The following is a 19,229-nucleotide window of genomic DNA, read 5'->3' as shown; positions in this document are numbered from 1 at the left end:
CTTTATCTTGCTAATAGTTGAATTAAAAAAAAAAAAGATGAGGCAGATTTGGGGAGGAGATAAATGTTACCATGTAAGTTAATTTTCTGTATTAAGAGAAGTGTTAATTTTTTATTTAGCCATTTAAATGGAAATTGATTCAAGTATATTACACACCTCCTGCTTTCTTAGAGTATAGAGAACATAATTTAACATGTTTTTGGTGTTAGCTAGTATTGTATAGTGTGTTACAGTTTTCAGAGCATTTTTGCATAAATTATTTTATTGGGTCTTCATGGCAGCTTTGTCTTGTAGGTAGGGCAAGGAAGTATTCTTCTGATTTTACAGTTGAAGACGTGGCTCAGGAGAGGGTGACTGGCTGTCTGTTAAGCAGCAGAAGTAGAACACCGGTCTACGACAAGGGTTTTGTCTATTGTATTGTGCACACACACACGTGATACTGTGACATTCTCAGAGACCACTGACTGGGTAGTTGTTTCACCCCTATGCCTAAGGCTCCACTTTGCTTTGTCTTTTGGGTTCTTATATCTGTTTTTAAAAGTAATTTTCTTCTCTCTTGTCATGTTCTTAGCTGCTGCTCTGGGTGCTTTCAGCCTGCCTTGTCAATGAGCCTGAGTTCAGGTGCCCCAACTTTTAAATTCCTTCTTCGCTTCCTTGGAATAGGAAACATTATGCTTGAAGGAACTGTATCTAATGTAGGAGTAGGTTATAAGTGTAAAAGAAGAGTAAATGGGTTCTTCTGAGTGAAGTGCATGAACTTTATTGCGTGTAGTTTCTCTCATCTGCTCAGTGGCTATTTTAATTTACTTACAATTTAAATTATTTTGCTTCTAAGAGGCTTTTTTTCCCCTTCCTTCCTGAAGCACTCTGTGTTTCTCCAGTGGCATTGTGGACTTTGCATGGGTTTGTGATGGCTGTTTTCATTAATGCTTACCATTCAAATTTATACCTGTAGCTGAGTCGTTGAAAAACCAAAGAAAACAAACCCATTGCTGTTGAGCAGAATCCAACGCATAGCGACCCTGTAGGACAGAGTGGAACTGCTCCACAGGGTTTCCAAGGAGTGGCTCGTGGATTCAAACTGCTGATCTTTTGGTTAGCAGCTGAACCCTTTACCACTACACCACCTGGGCTCAAGTAGGTGAGGTTCCTAGAAGTTTGACTCCCACCTAAGTATGTTTCAGTATTTTACTGTGACCATTGTAAAGTACAGGGAATAGATTTTTGACCGAGTCTTAAACTTGAAAACACCACCTTCTTTATAATAAAAAAAAAATACCTTCTTTATAGCAAATTATATTTCTTAAATCCTATGTTCTTAGTACCATGCTCCTTCTTTTTCTAAACAGTATTTCTAATCTGTCCAAGGCTGAAGCTATTGCTGCAAGATAGCCATGAGCTGTTTATCTGGACAGTGAGGCCAAGTAATCATAGAGCTCCTTCACTTCAGTACCTTTTATATGCCTGGCCTAAATTCCTGCCCAGGAATGGTTTCAGGAGTCTCTAGAATCATCAGGCATAATGCCAATACAGGTGAGTTATAAAAATCCTCAATTCTTTTTGAACTTGGCCTGCGATGCACTTTATGGACGTAGTCCATGATCTTCTGCCTCCTGAATGTTTGGAGATGCCGCTTCTATTTTTTTTCCCTGAGTCATATAAATATCTTAGAGTTTCTCAGAGAATCATAAAGGTGTGGAAGTATGACAGATAAGCACTTTAGCCCACCTCCTGGACATCTTTGTCGTCTGTGGTGCTTTTTATGTTTCGACAGATTGGTGGTGAGGATCATGATGTGATGATTCTCTCTCTCAAAGAGTGCAATGAAGTCTTTTCTCTTGTTGAACAGAGTAATGTTGTACATTTGTATCCTCCTTTCTGAAAGCTGCATATATTTTTTAAAAAAGAACCAAGAAGTAACTTTTCTCCCAATATCTATTCGTCTACTCTCTTATTTCCTTATAGTTAGAGTCAACAATAATTTTTGTCATTTAACATTGCCTTACTCTGGATATTTGGAATACTAGACTTATTTTTTTTCTTTATTGTGCTTTAAGTGAAAGTTTACAAATCAAGTCAGTATCTCATACAAAAATTTATAGACATCTTGCTATATAATCCTAATTGATCTCTCCCTAAAGAGACAGCACACTGCATCCCTCCACTCTCTGTTTTCGTGTCCATTTGACCAGCTTCTGACCCCCTCTGCTCTCTCATCTCCCCTCCAGACAGGAGATGCCAACATGTGTCTACTTGATCCAAGAAGCTCATTCTTCACCAGTATCATTTTCTATCCCATAGTCCAGTCCAATCCCTGTCTGAAGAGTTGGCTTTGGGAATGGTTCCTTTCTTGGGCTAACAGAAGGCCTGGGGGCCATGACCTCTGGGGTCCTTCTAGTCTTAGTCAGACCATTAAGTCTGGTCTTTTTATGAGAATTTGGGGTGTGCATCCCATTACTCTCCTGCTCTCTCAGGGGTTCTGTGTTGTGTTCCCTGTCAGGGCAGTCATTGGTTGTAGCTGTCTAGTTCTTCTGGGCTCAGGATGATGCAGTCTCTGGTTTATGAGGTCCTTTCTGTCTCTTGGGCTTATAATTACCTTGTATCTGTGGTGGTCTTCATTCTCCTTTGCTCCAGGTGGGTTGAGACCCATTGATGCATCTAAGATGGCCGCTTGCTAGTGGTTAAGACCCCACTCTCCGAAGTGGGATGCAGAATGTTTTCTTAATAGATTTAATTATGCCAGCTATCTTAGTTGTCCCCTGAAACCATGGTCCCCAAACCCCCACCCCTGCTACACTGGCCTTTGAAGTGTTCAGTTTATTCAGGAAACTTCTTTGCTTTTAGTTTAGTCCAGTTGTGCTGACCTCTCCTGTATCGTATGTTGTTTTCTTGTTCATCTAAAATAATTCTTACCTACTATCTAATTGGTGAAAACCTTTCTCCTTCCTTCCCTCCCTCCTTCCCTCCCTCCCTCCCGCCTCTCGTAACCATCAAATGATATTTTTTCTCTGTTTAAACTATTTCTCCAGTTCTTATAATAGTAGTCTTATGCAATATTTGTCCTTTTGTAACTGAGTAATTTCATTCAGCATAAGGCCTTCCAGATTCCTCCATGTTACGAAACGTTTCACGGATTCATCATTGTTCTTTATCGGTATGTAGTATTCCATTGCGTGAGTATACCATAATTTATTTATCCATCTGTTGTTGATGGGCACCTTGGTTGCTTCCATCTTTTTGCTATTGTAAACAGTGCTACAGTGAACATGGGTGTGCGTATTTCTGTTTGTGTAAAGGCTCTTAATTCTCTACGATATTTTCCAAGGAGTGGGGTTGCTGGATTGTATGGTAATTCTATTTCTATTTCTTTAAGGAAGCACTGAATTGGTTTTCAAAGTGGTTGTACCATTTTACATTCCCACCAGCAGTGTATAAGTGTTCCAGTCTCTCCACAACCTCTTCAACGTTTATTATTTTGTGTTTTTTGGATTAATGCCAGCCTTGTTGGAGCGGGAAAACCTTGGTGGTGTAGCGGTTAAGTGCTACGGCTGCTAACCCAGGGGTTAGCAGTTCGAATCTGCCAGGCGCTGCTTGGAAACTCTATGACACAGTTCTACTCTGTCCTGTAGGGTTGCTATGAGTCAGAATCGACTCGATGGCACTGGATTTGGTTTGATTTTGTTGGAGTGAGACAGAATCTCATTGTTGTTTTGATTTGCATTTCTCTAATGGCTAATGATCATGAGCAACAGAATACTAGACTTTTAGAAACTATTTGGGTTAGATAAATTCCAACCTTTGGCTTCTTTTTTTTTTTTTTAATTGTGCTTCAAGTCATAGTTTACAAATCAAGTTAGTCTCTCACACAAAAACTTACATACACCTTGCTTCATACTCCAAATTGCTTTCCCTCTAATGAGACAGCCTGCTCCCTCCCTCTACTCTCTCCTTTTGTGTCCATTACTCCAGCTTCTAACCCCCTCTACCCTTCTCATCTCCCCTACAGGAGGAGATGCCAACATAGTCTCAAGTGTCCACCTGATCCAAGAAGTTCATTCCTCACCAATATCCCTCTCCAACCCATTGTCCAGTCCAAGCCCTGTCTGAAGAGCTGGCCTTGGGAATAACAGAAGGGGTCCCTCTAGTCTCAGTCAAACCATTAAATCTGGTCTTTTTATGAGGATTTGGGGTCTGCATCTCACTGCTCTCCTGCTCCCTCAGGGGTTCTCTGTTGTGTTTCCTGTTGGGGCAGTCATCGGCTGTAGCTGGGCACCATATAGCTCTTCTGGTCTCAGGCCGATGTAGTCTGTGGTTTATGTGGCCCTTTCTGTCTCTTGGGCTTGTAATTACCTTGTGTCTTTGGTGTTCTTCATTTTCTTTTGATCCAGGTGGGTTGAGACCAATTTATGCATCTTAGATGGCCGCTTGCTAGCGTTTAAGACCACAGACGAACTTTTGGCTTCTTAGATTTTATTAATGGAAAAAAAATTTGTGATGTTCTTTTTCTTCTGATAACAAACAGGAAACAAGCACTATTAAGCATTATTTTATACACATATAATCTGGGTGTTAGCAATGATAGGCTCCTTTGTTCAGAACTGTCTTCCTACATTTCTATAGCAGCTGCCAGTAAAAGTTTCCTTTGAGAGGTTTCGTTTCTAAAATGCAAAACTCCATATCCTCACGACCTCTTGCAGTTTTTTGAATATGCTATTACCCTCTCATACTTTCTCACCCACTCTGGCCGTGTTAATTCTTTAGCCTTGAATCCCTCACCTGTGTACCTGCCTGTTTAACTCCTACTCCTCCTTTTAGATTTAGATGAAGCATGATTTAGATCAAGTGTCACCACCTCTTCTTGGAAGCCTATATTGCTGTCCACCCACAGTTCTATGAGTAGGTGCCCTTTGTGTTTTTTCTTCATCTTGGGGAACAACCTCTGCATATAGCAAGCACTTAGCATCCTGTTAAGATCACCAGCAGCTTTTAGGCTTCTTGAGGTTGGGCAAGAGACTCTGTCTTGCCGATTTCTGTATTGGGTGAACTTGCCATAGGTTAGATCTTAGGGTACTTCTATAGCTGTTGATTTTATTGCAGTTAACACCAGGGCTTTGTTATTCACTTAGAGATGCTTATAGGTTGTTGTGAGGATTTCATATGTGTGAAAAGACAGCATTGTTCTAAACTTGTTGCAGGCTTAATTAGGTGTTTGTTAAATTTAAATTAATAACTTCACATGAATTAGTTTAAGCCAGTGTTTTCCTAAATGCTAAGTAAAATTACTATATTGAGAAGGAAAGGCTATTTCTATGTAGAGTAAGAAGAAAGGGAAGGAAAGGAAGGTTATTTTTAGGACACTACCCTAGTGGCACAAACAGTTAAGTCCTCAACTGCTACCTGAAAGATTGGCAGTTCGAACTCAGCAGGAGGAAGACCTGGTGACCTGCTTCTGTAAAGATTACAGCCAAGAAAACCCTGTAGGGCAGTTCTCCTCTGTCACATGGAGCCACTGTAAGTCAGAATCAACTTGATGGCACCAAACAACAACGCTACTACTACTGTTACTTCTAATACCTTTTAGATATACACAGTGTTTCATAGATTTCAAAGGGCTTGTTACAAAATCTTGTTTAATTCTTTCAGTAATGTTAGGAAGTATTATCCCTATTTTTAAGAGTCAGACTCTTGTGACTGGCAAAAATCGTACATCTAAATCACAGAAGTCATTGAAATTATTGCTTATCCCTGCAAATATATGTATATTCTTTAAAACATTTACACAATTGGATTCTATTATACAGGTTGTTTTGCATTTTGCTTTTCTTATATAGTAATACCAACATATATAGATCTGCCTCATTCTTTTTTTTTTAATAATTTTTTTGTGCTTTAAGTGAAAGTTTACAAATCAAGTCAGTCTGTCACATATAAGCTTTTATACACCTTACTACATACTCCCATTTACTCTCCCCGTAATGAGTCAGCCCGCTCCCTCCTTCTAGTCTCTCCTTTCATGACCGTTTTGCCAGTTTCTAACCCTTTCTACCCTCCCATCTCCCGTCCAGACTGGAGATGCCAACACAGTCTCAAGTGTCCACCTGATACAAGTAGCTCACTCTTCATCAGTATCTCTCTCCAACCCATTGTCCAGTCCCTTCCATGTCTGATGAGTAGTCTCTGGGAATGGTTCCTATCCTGGGCCAACAGAAGGTTTGGGGACCATGACTGCCGGGATTCTTCTAGTCTCAATCAGACCATTTAGTCTGGTCTTTTTATGAGAATTTGGGGTCTGCATCCCAGTGTTCTTCTGCTCCCTCAGGGGTTCTCTGTTGTGCTCCCTGTCAGGGCAGTCATCAGTTGTGGCTGGGCACCATCTAGTTCTTCTGGTCTCAGGATGATGTAAGTCTCTAGTTCATGTGGCCCTTTCTGTCTCGGGCTCATAGTTATCGTATGACCTTGGTGTTCTTCATTCTCCTTTGATCCAGGTGGGTTGAGACCAATTGATGCATCTTAGATGGCCACTTGTTAGCACTTAAGACCCCAGACGCCACAGTTCAAAGTGGGATGCAGAATGTTTTCATAATAGAATTTATTATGCCAATTGGCTTAGAAGTCCGCTTAAGCCATAGTCCCCAAACCCCCGCCCTTGCTCCGCTGACCTTCGAAGCATTCAGCTTATCCCGGAAACTTCTTTGCTTTTGGTCCAGTCCAGTTGAGCTGACCTTCCATGTATTGAGTATTGTCCTTCCCTTCACCTAAAGTAGTTCTTATCTACTAACTAATAAGTAAATAACCCTCTCCCACCCTCCCTCCCTCCCCCACCCTCCCTCCCTCCCTCCCCCCCTCATAACCACAAAAGAATGTGTTCTTCTCAGTTTATACTATTTCTCAAAGCTTGTAATATTGGTCTCATACAGTATTTGTCCTTTTGCCTCTGACTAATTTCACTTAGCATAATGCCTTCCAGGTTCCTCCATGTTACGAAATGTTTCACAGATTCCTCACTGTTCTTTATTGATGCGTAGTATTCCATTGTGTGAATATACCATAATTTATTTAACTATTCATCTGTTGATGGACACCTTGGTTGCTTCCAGCTTTTTGCTATTGTGAACAGTGCTGCAGTAAACATGGGTGTGCATACATCTGTTCGTGTGAAGGCTCTTATTTCTCTAGGGTATATTCCGAGGAGTGGGATTTCTGGGTTGTATGGTAGTTCTATTTCTAACTTTTTAAGAAAACGCTAGATAGATTTCCAAAGTGGTTGTACCATTTTACATTCCCACCAGCAGTGTATAAGAGTTCCAATCTCTCTGCAGCCTCTCCAACATTTATTATTTTGTGTTTTTTGAATTAATGCCAACCTTGTTGGAGTGAGATGGAATCTCATCGTAGTTTTAATTTGCATTTCTCTAATGGCTAATGATCAAGTGCCTCATTCTTTTTAATAGTATCATAGCTCTTCACCGTATGGATAGATCATAGTTCAATTAATAAGTTCCCTATTGTTGGAAAAGGTATTATGGCTTTGTTATTTCAGTGAGCAATAAATATCCTCTATGTAGATATTGTTAACCTTTAGATAGTATATCTGTAGGGTTAATTCCTTGCAGTGCGTTTGCGGGGTGAAAGATAACCAAGAAAATAAACTGTTGCTGTTGAGTTGATTCCAATTCATAATGACCCCATAGGACAGAGTAGAACTGGCCCATAGGGCTTCCAAGGCTGTAAATTTTATAGAAGCAGACTACCACATCTTTCTCCCACAGAGCGGCTGGTGGGTTTGAACCGCTGACCTTTTGGTTAGTAGCCTAACGCTTAAACCACTGTTCCACCAGGACTTCTGGGTGAAAGATATCTATCCTTAAAAGTTTTTTTGATATTGCCATTTGTCCTCCAAATCATTGTACCTGTTACACACCTACCAGCAGTTATGAGATAGCTTGTTTATATATTATCCTCACCAACACTGGCTGTTACCAAACTTTAAATTTTTCTGGAATGTGATAGATAAAAAATAGTGTCCTGTTTTGTTTTGCGTTTCTTTAACTTGGAGTGAGTTTGACCACAGGAAGGGAATATATATGTCTTTGGTCATTTGTTGCTTTTATATATATATATATATGATTTTTTTTTGTTTTTTTACTTTATTAATTCAACAAATATATATGTGCTGATTTATATGCCAGTGATTGTACTAGGTGTTGTAAATAGAGCAGTGAGCAAAACAGTCAGAAATCCCTGTCCTCTTGGAACTTGTATTCTGAGTAAGGAGACATACCTTAAATATAATACATAAATTCTATAATGTATAATGATGTGATGAGAAGCGCTATGAAGAATATATTCTAGTTCTCCATTGAAATACTTATCTTTTTATCTATTTTGTTAATCTTTTATTTTTAAAAATATATTAATCATATTTTGAAGTGTTTGCTAACTCTATCTGGTTCACCTCTGAATTTGTTTCTTTTGACTGTTTTACTTTTTCATTGTCAGTCACTTTTTTCTGTTTTGTGTGTCTAGTAATTTTTTACTGTATGCTGAATATTATGGATGATATGTTGTAGAGGCTCTGAATTATTGTATATTCCTCTGCAGTGCAGTTAATTACTTTTGTGTGTGGCCTTTCTAGCCATAGGCTTGTAACGCCCACCGAGGTGATTATGTGATAGAGTAATTGTGACCTACCAACAGCATTGGTCAATTTTGCCTTAAAAGAGAGCCAATTTCAGAGCAGAGAGGAGGAGCTCACCACTGCCAAGGAAGGAGAGACCAGCAGGAGAGACCTGAAAGCAAGAAATGATGTGGTGGGCTTCCTGGCCCACGGAAAGAGAAAGCTGAGTGCCTTTGTGCAGAGACTGAGGGCCAGGGAGAGGTATGTCTGCGAGCGCAGCTGGGGAGAGGTTATCCTGCTGGAAGAATTGTATCTTGAGTGTTCTTGAACCTGAATTGTAACTGTTACTTCCCTAATAAACCTCGTAATTGCGAGTATGGTCTGTGAGTTCTGTGTGGCCATTGCGGTGAATTATCGAACCTGGTAGAGAATGCTGTGGGGGGGGATGGTTGGTGTCAGAATTAGTAAAGGTGGTGGAGAGATGAGGCTTGTCTGGCCTCTGCCTCATGTTAGTCAGCCTTATGCTGTTGATCTTGGCTCTTATTCCCCATTGGGGGGCTGGAGGAAGTCATACACTGCCCCCAAGCCGTTTTTAAATCCTCCAAAGCAGGTAAGTTTTGTTCTGACGATAAATTGCCAGCGGATTGCATTGATCCTGTTGAACAGGCCTCTTTTTTAGGTTTTATTAGGGTGGGTCTGTTTCAGTTTCGACCTTATACCAAGGGTGTAATTCTTACTTTTAGCGTTCAAATCCTATATTTGGGACTGGCTTTTCAGAGGTTTCAACTGACTGGGGCCCCTATTCCAACATCTCCCCAGCACTTCATAACCTCTGAAATTTCTGCTTAGCTTTGACCTCCCAGCGACTCGTCTCTGCTAGATTTCCTGGCATCTTGTCTTGTGCATGTGCAGGTTTGGAGTTGGCCATGTACCCAAGGGGAATGTTTATGTATCTGCTCTCATATCTTGCTCTCAGATTGTAGTTGCCTTAGCAGCCCTAGACACCAGTCTCAATCACCTGAACCCAGTGACACTTCTGCTTTCAGCCTGAGCACTAATTTTCTGCACTATGGTTTAGAAAATGCCCTCCGGGAGATAGCCGGGGTATGCGGAGCTTACTATGTGTTTCTTTTCTCTTGCTGATGATAGCCCTGTTTTGGCTGTTATCCAGTGCCTTAAAACAGTTACTGTTTTGCCTAACATTCAGTTTTTATGGTGAAAAGGTCAGTCTGATACTACCTACTCTTTCATGTAAAACCGAAGTACAGCAGTAGAGAAAAATATAAGGTGGATGGGGTGCTAAGCAAGGGGAGGGGGATTTCCATTTTAAATAGAATAGTCAGGTTACCTGCTTGAAAAGGTAAGATTTGAGAAAACACTTGGGGAAGGTGAGGGATTGAACCACGTGAATGTCTACGGAAGGAGTGTTCCAGGAAAGTGAAAACCCTGAGGCAAGAGTGTCCCTGGTGTGTTGGAGAGAAGTATGATGTAAATATGGAAAATAGGTGTTGCCAATGGCTAAGTGTTTGACTACTAGCCGAAATGTTGGTGGTTCAGACCCACTCAGAGGCACCTTGGAAGACAGGCCTGATGATCTGCTTCCGAAAGAGCACAGGAAACCCTGTGGAGCGGTTTTACTCTGTACACGTGGGGTCGCCATGAGTTGGAGTCGACTCGATGGCAACTAACAATAACAATGCTAAGATGTCTCAGCCACTCATTAGTCTTTTGACCCTGGGCTTTTTACTTAATTTCCTTCATCTTCAGTTTCCCTAGTGATAATTTGTTGTTGTCAGGATTCACTGAGACAAAAGTAATGATAATCTGCACAGTCCAAAAAAAACCAAACCAGTTGCCTTTGAGTTGATTCCGAGTCATAGTGACCCTAAAGGACAGAGTAGAACTGCCCCATAGGGTTTCCAAGGAGCGCCTGGTGGATTCAAACTGCTAGCCTTTTGGTGAGCAGCCATAGCTCTTAACCACTGTGCCATCAGGGTTTCCAACCTGCACAGTAGGTGCGGAGTAAATGGTTGTTAAATGTTTTGAATTGACATAGTCACTAAAGAGTGATTTTTTTTTAGTGTATACGCCTGTGCTTTGGACATCTTGCCGTCTCTTGCTGTTGCCAGTTGGAGAACATCCATAGTCACTAATCAGTAGTGTCAGTGACCTCTGGAGTCTGATATTTCCCTCTTCTGCTCATTGTTTCGCAGAGCTGGACTTCAGACGGTAATTTCACTCTCCTCGTATGCCACTGAAAACAGTAGTTAGTGGTTTTCATAGTTCTTTGTCTTAGGTGTCTCTGTAGTAGCACTACCTCATTGAAGAGCACTGTCTTTTTCATACACTTGTTTCCTTGTTAAGCTGTAAATCCCACTGTTCAGTCACGCGTTCCTCCTTACTGGATTGGTATGGTATCCTGCCTTTTTTGCTCAACACTTTCTTATTCTTGAAACTGTGTGCTATAATGCTTCCTTCTGTTAGCCACAGTTTCTATTCTATTGTCATCTCAATTTTGTCCACTTTTATCCTTTAAACCACAGGTCAGCAAATTTTTTTCTGTAGAGAGCCAGATGGTAGGTATTTTAGGCTTTGCAGGTCACATGTGGTCTCTGTCACGTATTTTTCTATTTTTTTCTCCGCAACTCTTTAAAAATGTGTAGCCGTTCTTAGCTCATGGGTGTATAAAACCAGGCCTCTGGCTGGATTGGCCCATGCCTGTAGTTTGCCAGTCCCTGCTTTAAACCATCCATCTATAATTCTTACGTATATGATAAAGTAACAGCAAATAGTGTCTTTATTCTAGGGTGAACTTTACTTTTCCTCCACTTATTGTTTTCTTACTCCTTTTCTTCCTCCTTACTTCTCTGTTGTCTTCACCTTTGTGTTTTCTATCCCTGTTCTCCATTAATCACTTCTACATGAAGCCCTTGTCTTTAGTCTTTCCATTATTGAATTTAAGGAGCCCTGGCAGCACAGTGGTTAAGTGCTTGGCTGCTAAGCAAAAGATCGGCGGTTTAAACCCACCAACTGCTTTGCGGGAGAAAGATGTGGCAGTTTACTTCCGTAAAGATTTACAGCCTTGGAAACCCTATGGGGCAGTTCTACTCTGTCCTGTAGGGTCGCTATGGGAATCGACTCCACAGTAATGGGTTTGGTGACTTTATTCATATCATTTAAAAACTTTCCCCATCCCTTGGGGGAATATAGAAAGGAAAGGAGAACTCTTTCTTGGATCATCCTTTTTATCACCTTTCCTTTTCCTTGTCTAATAGGAATTTACTAGAAAATCTGTCAACTTTACCAAATTTCTTTTTGACATTATTTTGCTTTTTCCCTTGCCTGATTAGAAGGGGTCTCCCCCTCTATTCTACTTGTCTCTTTTTCACATTACACCCATTCCTCATTTGTTGACATTGTTAGATTCCAAAGACCAGGTTGTTATGCAAAAATTGGCATTTTATGAAAATGGAGGATGACCACATCAGATCACAAAATGGAGAATGACTACATTATTACATAAGTACCAAATTACATCCAAGTTGACACATAACCTGAACCATCATAGCCAGTATTACTCTTGCCTCACATCTCGGCATTCATTACTACTAGATATACATTGTTAATGCACAAAATAGTCAGATAGTAGATTTTTTACTGTTGTCACAAATTCGAAATGTTGGATAATGATATAGTCAATAAGTGAGGAGTAGGCATGTTTCACTATAAGTGTTCAATAACCATAATCATCCTTCCCAAGTATTGTTTTATTGTATCACTCCTTTAAACCAGGAAAACCAAACCCATTAATGTCAAGTTGATTCTGCCTCATACTGACCCCATGTGTTAGAGAGTAGAAATATTTTTTATGGAAATGAGCATGACCTCTCTAAAATACAGATCAGGCTACATTTATTTGTGCTAAAAATGTGAAGATATGAAACCAATGGTATGTGCATATCAAGACTTTATAGAGAGACACTGAAACACTGTCCCTTAATAGAAAAAGCGGGTTGAATCTTAGAAAGCTCATTTCCAAGGAGAATATCTTGGTAGTTTTTACGTAGACTTTGCATCATATTGTAAGACTTCAAAACGTTAGTTTAAAAGGAGATCATTATCGTGTGATTGTTTTTCCTTTATGTTGAGCCCTGAGAAGAAACAGGAAAAGCAGAAGAAATTGAAGAGAAATGATTCCTTTCCTTGATAAATTGTGTGCTATAAAATCTAATTTGCTGTTAAATCTTTTTATTGAATTTTTAATTCTTATTAATATTTATAGAGGTTGTCTCATTTTTCCATCTGCTTGTTCTTTGCTGATGGTATTTTATTTTCTTTGTTGTGAGTGTGCATACGTGTGTATGTACATGTGAGAGCCTGTGAGCTGCATATTTTTCTCAATTTTTTCTGTGGGAAATCTTCAACGTCTAGTATAAAGTTAAGTTCTCCAGAGAGGATTCCATTTACTTCTGTCGTTTGTCTAGGGCCACTTCCAGTCCTTGACTGCTGTACACTAAATTTTGAACTTGAGGTGTTTCAGAACAACCAGGTAGTATTTTCAGGTGCAGTTATTCATGTGAGGGCTAGGTCGTGGTTATGAATTCTCAGCGGAGATGTTTTTCTTTCCTCTCTTCAATACCATGACTTGAGGCAGGCTTTTTTTTTCTCCCTCCCCTCCCAACAGCCCCCTTGGAAAATGGCAACTCATTTCTAGTTTACTGTCACACTGAGAGTTTTAGCTTTGTTGAGATCCTAGCTTTATGAAGGAGGTTCGAGACTCCCCACTTTGGGTGTGCCAGTGTTCTTTGTGTCCTGTTCCCAGAAGCTTGCAAAGCCAAAAAATTCAATAATTGATTTTACACAGCTTGTCAAATGGTTTCAAAGTGAAAGTCCACTTTAGTGAGCTCATCTGACTTTTCTTTTGTGCCTGTCTTCATTTAATTTTTGGCCTGAATATTCCTTGCTTTCTTGCCAACTTATGAATATGTTTAAAAGAATGTTTTCAAGCATTTTATCCAGCGTATTTTGTTGCATTCATTGGGAGGTTTATTTCAGGTGCCTAATCCACCATGTGGAAACCCTGGTGGCATAGTGGTTAAGAGCTATGGCAGCTAACCAAAAGGTGTGCAGTTCGAATCCACCAGGCGCTCCTTGGAAACTTTATGGGGCAGTTCTACCCTGTCCTTAAAGGGTTGCTGTGAGCCAAAATTGACTCGACAGCGGTGGGTTTGGTTTTTGGGTTTTGGAATTCACCATGTTTCTGGAAACAGGAACATCTATTTTTCTTTTCTCAACTAGAGTATGTGGTTCTCAAGAGAAGTAACTGGTGCCTTGGACTTCTTGGCCTTCTCTATAATGCAAGGCTCAGTGTTCAGTGGACACTCAGTTAAACATGTAGATAGGTAGCTTGAAAACATCATTCTAGGGCTTCTAGCTTACGTATTTTCTATTATAGCTTTTAATCTTTCCAGTTATTTGGTGAGGTAGGTATGTTATTATTGTTTTACAGATCAGTAAACCAAGACTTGGAGGAAGAATTAGGACACTAATCTAACTAATATGGCTAGGATTTGGATTAATGACCTTGATTCATAATTCTGTTTCCTTTTCTCTATGCCATGTTGCTTCTTACGTAATGCTGACGTTTGACATTTTCTGATTATCTTGTCTAGGTGTGAAAATTCTAGAGGAATCACTGGATTAATAGTATATACCTGAAATTATCTTTAAATTCTCACCTGAAACAAATTTTTAGCTGAGTTTTCACTTTATTTAAGCTTTCATCAGTGGCTTAAAACAATATATTAATTTCTGTTGCAGGAAGTAGATAAATAAGAAAAAATTGCTCTTCTTGCTGTTGCAGCATTGTGACATATTTTTCTTGTAAAGATTAGATAAATTTTGTCTTTCCCAACAGGTGTGTATGTAATATAGATTGCAGTGGATACAGTTTTAATCCCGTGTGTGCTTCTGATGGGAGTTCCTATAACAATCCCTGTTTTGTTCGAGAAGCATCTTGTATAAAGCAAGAACAAATTGATATAAGGCATCTTGGCCATTGCACAGGTAAAATTTATCTTGCCTATTCAAAGACCTATCTTAATATTATATGTCTGGAATTGTATTTGTACATTTTGATAGTATTACAAATTTGGAGAATAAGAAATCCTTGAAATTTTATTTTCTCTTGTTATTACATATTTTAGAATGTCTTATATTGTATTAATAGTTTATATATTCTTTTTTTACTTATTTTCACATTCTCAAGAATGAAACCATTCTTCTTGGTCATTTAGTTACTAAGCTGATCCTTGCATGGAAGTTGTAGATAAATTTTATAGTTCTTAAAGGTTTAAGAATTAGTCAACTTATTTTTATTACGGAGCCCAGCTGATGCAGTGGTTAAGAACTTGACTGCTAAATAAAAGGTCTGCAGTTCAAATCCAATAGCTGCTACTTGGAAACCCAATGGGGCAATTTTACCTTGTCCTATAGGGTTACTGTAAGTTGGAATTGACTTGAGGGCAACAGGTTTGGCTTGGTTTATTTTAATTACAGCAAGACTATCAGTAAAATGTTACCATATATTTCTCCACCTTTTTTTCTAGAGCATAGTAGTTTACTTTAGCCCTAGTGGTTGGTGTGTAAATTTGAATAATAGTTGTATTAACTGGTCTTCCTTGTAGGCATATGGGTATTATCCTATCACTGACAGCGATGGATCTTGAAACGTTCTTTTTGACGATGAATGCAACACCGTTCCTCTTCAAGTTGTCATTCCCGACATAGTAGACTATATGATTGTCCGATTCAAAATGGCCAATACCAGTCCATTTCAGCTCACTAATGCCTAGGATATTGATGTTTATGTGTTCCATTTCATTTTTGATGATTTCCAATTTTCCTAGATTCATACTTCGTACATTCCAGGTTCTGATTATTAATGGATGTTTGCACTGTTTCTTCTTATTTTGAGTCGTGCCACATCAGCAGATGAAGGTCCCGAAAACTTTACTCCATCGACGTCATTAAAGACGACTCTACTTTGAGGAGGCAGCTCTTCCCCAGTCATCTTTTGGTGCCTTCCAAGCTGGGGGCTCATCTTCCAGCACTATATCGGACAATGTTCCGCTGCTATTCAAATTTACGCACCAACCACTGGGCCAAAGATGAAGAAATAGAAGATTTTTATCAGCTGCTGCAGTCTGAAATTGATCGAACATGCAATCAAGATGCATTGATAATTACTGGTGATTGGAATGTGAAAGTTGGAAACAAAGAAGGATCAATCAGTAGTTGGAAAATATGGCCTTGGTGATAGAAACGGTGCCAGAGATCGAATGGTAGAATTTTGCAAGACCACGACTTCTTCATTGCAAATACATTGTTTCACCAACATAAATGGTGACTATACACATGAACCTCACCAGATGGAGCACACAGAAATCAAATTGACTACATCTGTGGAAAGAGACGATGGAAAAGCTCAATATCATCAACCAGAATGAGGCCAGGGGCTGACTGTGGAACAGACCATCAATTGCTCATATGCAAATTCAAGCTGAAACTGAAGAAAATCAGAGCAAGTCCATGAGTGCCAAAATATGACCTTGAGTATATCCCATCTGAATTTAGAGACCATCTGAAGAATAGATTTAATGCATTGAACACTAGTGACCGAAGACCAGACAAGTTGTGGGATGACATCAAGGACATCATCCATGAAGAAAGCAAGAGGTCACTGAAAAGACAGGAAAGAAAGAAAAGACCAAGATGGATGTCAGAGGAGACTCTGAAACTTGCTCTTGAACATCGAGCAGCTAAAGCAAAAGGAAGAATTGATGAAGTAAAAGAACTGAACAGAAGATTTCAAAGGGCATCTCGAGAAGACAAAATAAAGTATTATAATGACATGTGCAAAGAGCTGGAGATGGAAAACCAAAAGGGAAGAACACGCTCGGTGTTTCTCAAGCGGAAAGAACTGAAGAAAAATTCAAGCCTCGAGTTGCAATGGTGAAGGATTCTATGGGGAAAATATTAAACGACACAGGAAGCATCAAAAGAAGATGGAAGGAATACACAGAGTCATTATACCAAAAAGAATTAGTCTATGTTCAACCATTTCAAGAGGTGGCATATGATCAGGAACTGATGGTACTGAAGGAAGAAGTCCAAGCTGCTCTGAAGGCATTGGTGAAAAACAAAGCTCCAGGAATTGGTGGGATATCAATTGAGATGTTTCAACAAACAGATGCAGCGCTAGAGGTTCTCACTCATCTATGCCAAGAAATATGGAAGACAGCTTCCTGGCCATCTGACTGGAAGAGATCCATATTTATGCCTGTTCCCAAGAGAGGTGATCCAACTGAATGTAGAAATTATAGAACAATATCATTAATATCACAGGTAAGCAAAATTTTGCTAAAGATCATTCAAAAATGGCTCCAGCAGTATATTGACAGAGAACTGCCAGAAATTCAGGCTGGTTTCAGAAGAGGATGTGGAACCAGGGATATCACTGCTGATGTCAGATGGATCCTGGCTGAAAGCAGAGAATACCAGAAGAATGTTAACCTTTGTTTTATTGACTATGCCAAGGCATTCGACTGTGTGGATCATAACAAACTGTGGGTAACATTGCGAAGAATGGGAATTCTAGAACACTTAATTGTGCTCATGAGGAACCTTTACATAGATCAAGAGGCAGTTGTTTGGACAGAACAAGGGAATGCTGATTGGTTTAAAATCAGGAAAGGTGTGCGTCAGGATTGTATTCTTTTACCACAGCTGAATAAGAAAAAAAAAAAAGAAAAGATTTTTTTTTCTTATTCAGTCTGTATGCTGAGCAAATACTACGAGAAGTTGGACTATATGAAGAAGAATGGAGCATCAGGATTGGAGGAAGACTCATTAACAACTTGCGCTATGCAGATGGCACAATCTTCCTTGCTGAAAGTGAAGAGGACTTGAGGCACTTACTAATGAAGATCAAAGACCACAGTCTTCAGTATGGATTGCACCTCAACATAAAGAAAACAAAAACCCTTACAACTGGACCAATGAGCAACATCATGATAAACGGAGAAAAGATTGAAGTTGTCAAGGATTTCATTTTACTTGGATTCATAATCAACAGCCATGGAAGCAACATTCAAGAAATCAAAAGATGCATTGCATTGGGCAAATCTGCTGCAAAGGACCTCTTTAAAGTGTTGAAGAGCAAAGAAGTCACCTTGAAAACTAAGGTGTGCCTGACCCAAGCCATGGTATTTTCAACTGCATCATATGCATGTGAAAGCTGGACAATGAGTAAGGAAGACTGAAGAAGAGTTGATGCCTTTGAATTGTGGTGTTGGCAAAGAATATTGAATATACCATGGACTGCCAAAAGAAGGAACAATCTGTCTTAGAAGAAGTACAACCAGAATGCCCCTTAGAAGCAAGGACGGTGAGACTGCATCTTACATACTTTGGACATGTTGCCAGGAGGGATCAGTCCGTGGAGAAGGACATCATGCTTGGCAGAGTACAGGGTCAGCGGAAAACAGGAAGGCCCTGAACAAGGTGGATTGACACAGTGGCTGCAACAGTGAGCTCAAGCATAACAATGAGTGTGGGGATGGCTCGGAACCAACTCGACGGCACCCAACAACAACAGCAGTAGTTTACTTTGTTTTTACTTTATCTCTTTGTAGTTTTTGTCCAGATATACCTTGTACTATTAAAGATTTTGGTGTGAAGTTATAGAATGTAAGGAAAAATTATTACCTTGAGTTTAAAATTCAGTTTTGCCTTCTTGTCTTAGTCCTAACTTAGGAACCATGATACCACTAAGAATGGGTTTTAGTTTTGCACCTCTACTAGAAATATTCGCAGTCACTAAAGCCATTACCTTGAGTTTAAAATTCAGTTTTGCCTTCTTGCCTTAGTCCTAGCTTAGAAACCATGATACCACTAAGAATGGGTTTTAGTTTTGCACCTCTACTAGAAATATTCACAGTCACTAAAGCCACAGGCTCTCAACCTTCCTTCCTCAGTAAAACACATATGGGCTGGGCTAATGCATCATTTCCTCATAGCACTCGTGGACTAGGATTGTGCGTCTTCCCTACTCTACTAGACCTAACCACCCCCAACACCTCACTCGTGTGGACTTTCTGAGGGGCTATGTTTTTATCTGAGCTAACCACTGCTGTCGAGTCGATTCCGACTCACAGCGACCCTATAGGACAGAGTAGAACTGCCACGTAGAGTTTCCAGGGAGTGCCTGGCGGATTTGAACTGCCGACCTCTTGGTTAGCAGCCGTAGCACTTAACCACTACACCACCAGGATATCCTATCTAAGCTAAGGGAAAAAAATGTTATAAGCCAAAGTTTGGTACTTAATATTGTTAGCAAAATTTTTGTGAGACCATGTACAAATGATTGCAATACTTCTAGTCTAAGTACCAAAGAAACCCAGCCAAGAATTTCTAGGTGGGAGTTAGGTGTGAGAGTGATAGAGGAAAGCATTGGCTGGTAGGTTCCACCCTTACCTTGCAGGTAGGTATTATAGTTGGTTTTGATTTTGAAGAAGCGTGGTTTGTTTTTCTTTCTTGGGGTAGCATGTAG

General features: G+C 39.8%; 1 protein-coding gene across 1 annotated transcript in view; it reads left to right on the top strand.

Annotated features, from left to right (window-relative positions):
• LOC100670508 (myb/SANT-like DNA-binding domain-containing protein 3) overlaps positions 1 to 19,229 on the top strand; it is a 164,479-nt gene that overhangs the window by 119,889 nt on the left and 25,361 nt on the right. The window contains exon 7 of the mRNA XM_023545094.2: positions 14,535 to 14,683. Within this exon, the coding sequence (XP_023400862.1) occupies positions 14,535 to 14,683 (149 nt within the window). The remainder of the gene's footprint in view (positions 1 to 14,534; positions 14,684 to 19,229) is intronic.

The sequence above is a fragment of the Loxodonta africana genome, chromosome 9, assembly GCF_030014295.1.
Source record: "Loxodonta africana isolate mLoxAfr1 chromosome 9, mLoxAfr1.hap2, whole genome shotgun sequence".
Classification (NCBI taxonomy): domain Eukaryota; kingdom Metazoa; phylum Chordata; class Mammalia; order Proboscidea; family Elephantidae; genus Loxodonta; species Loxodonta africana.
The sequence above is the reverse complement of the archived record's forward strand: the minus strand, read 5'-3'. Positions and strand labels throughout refer to the sequence as shown.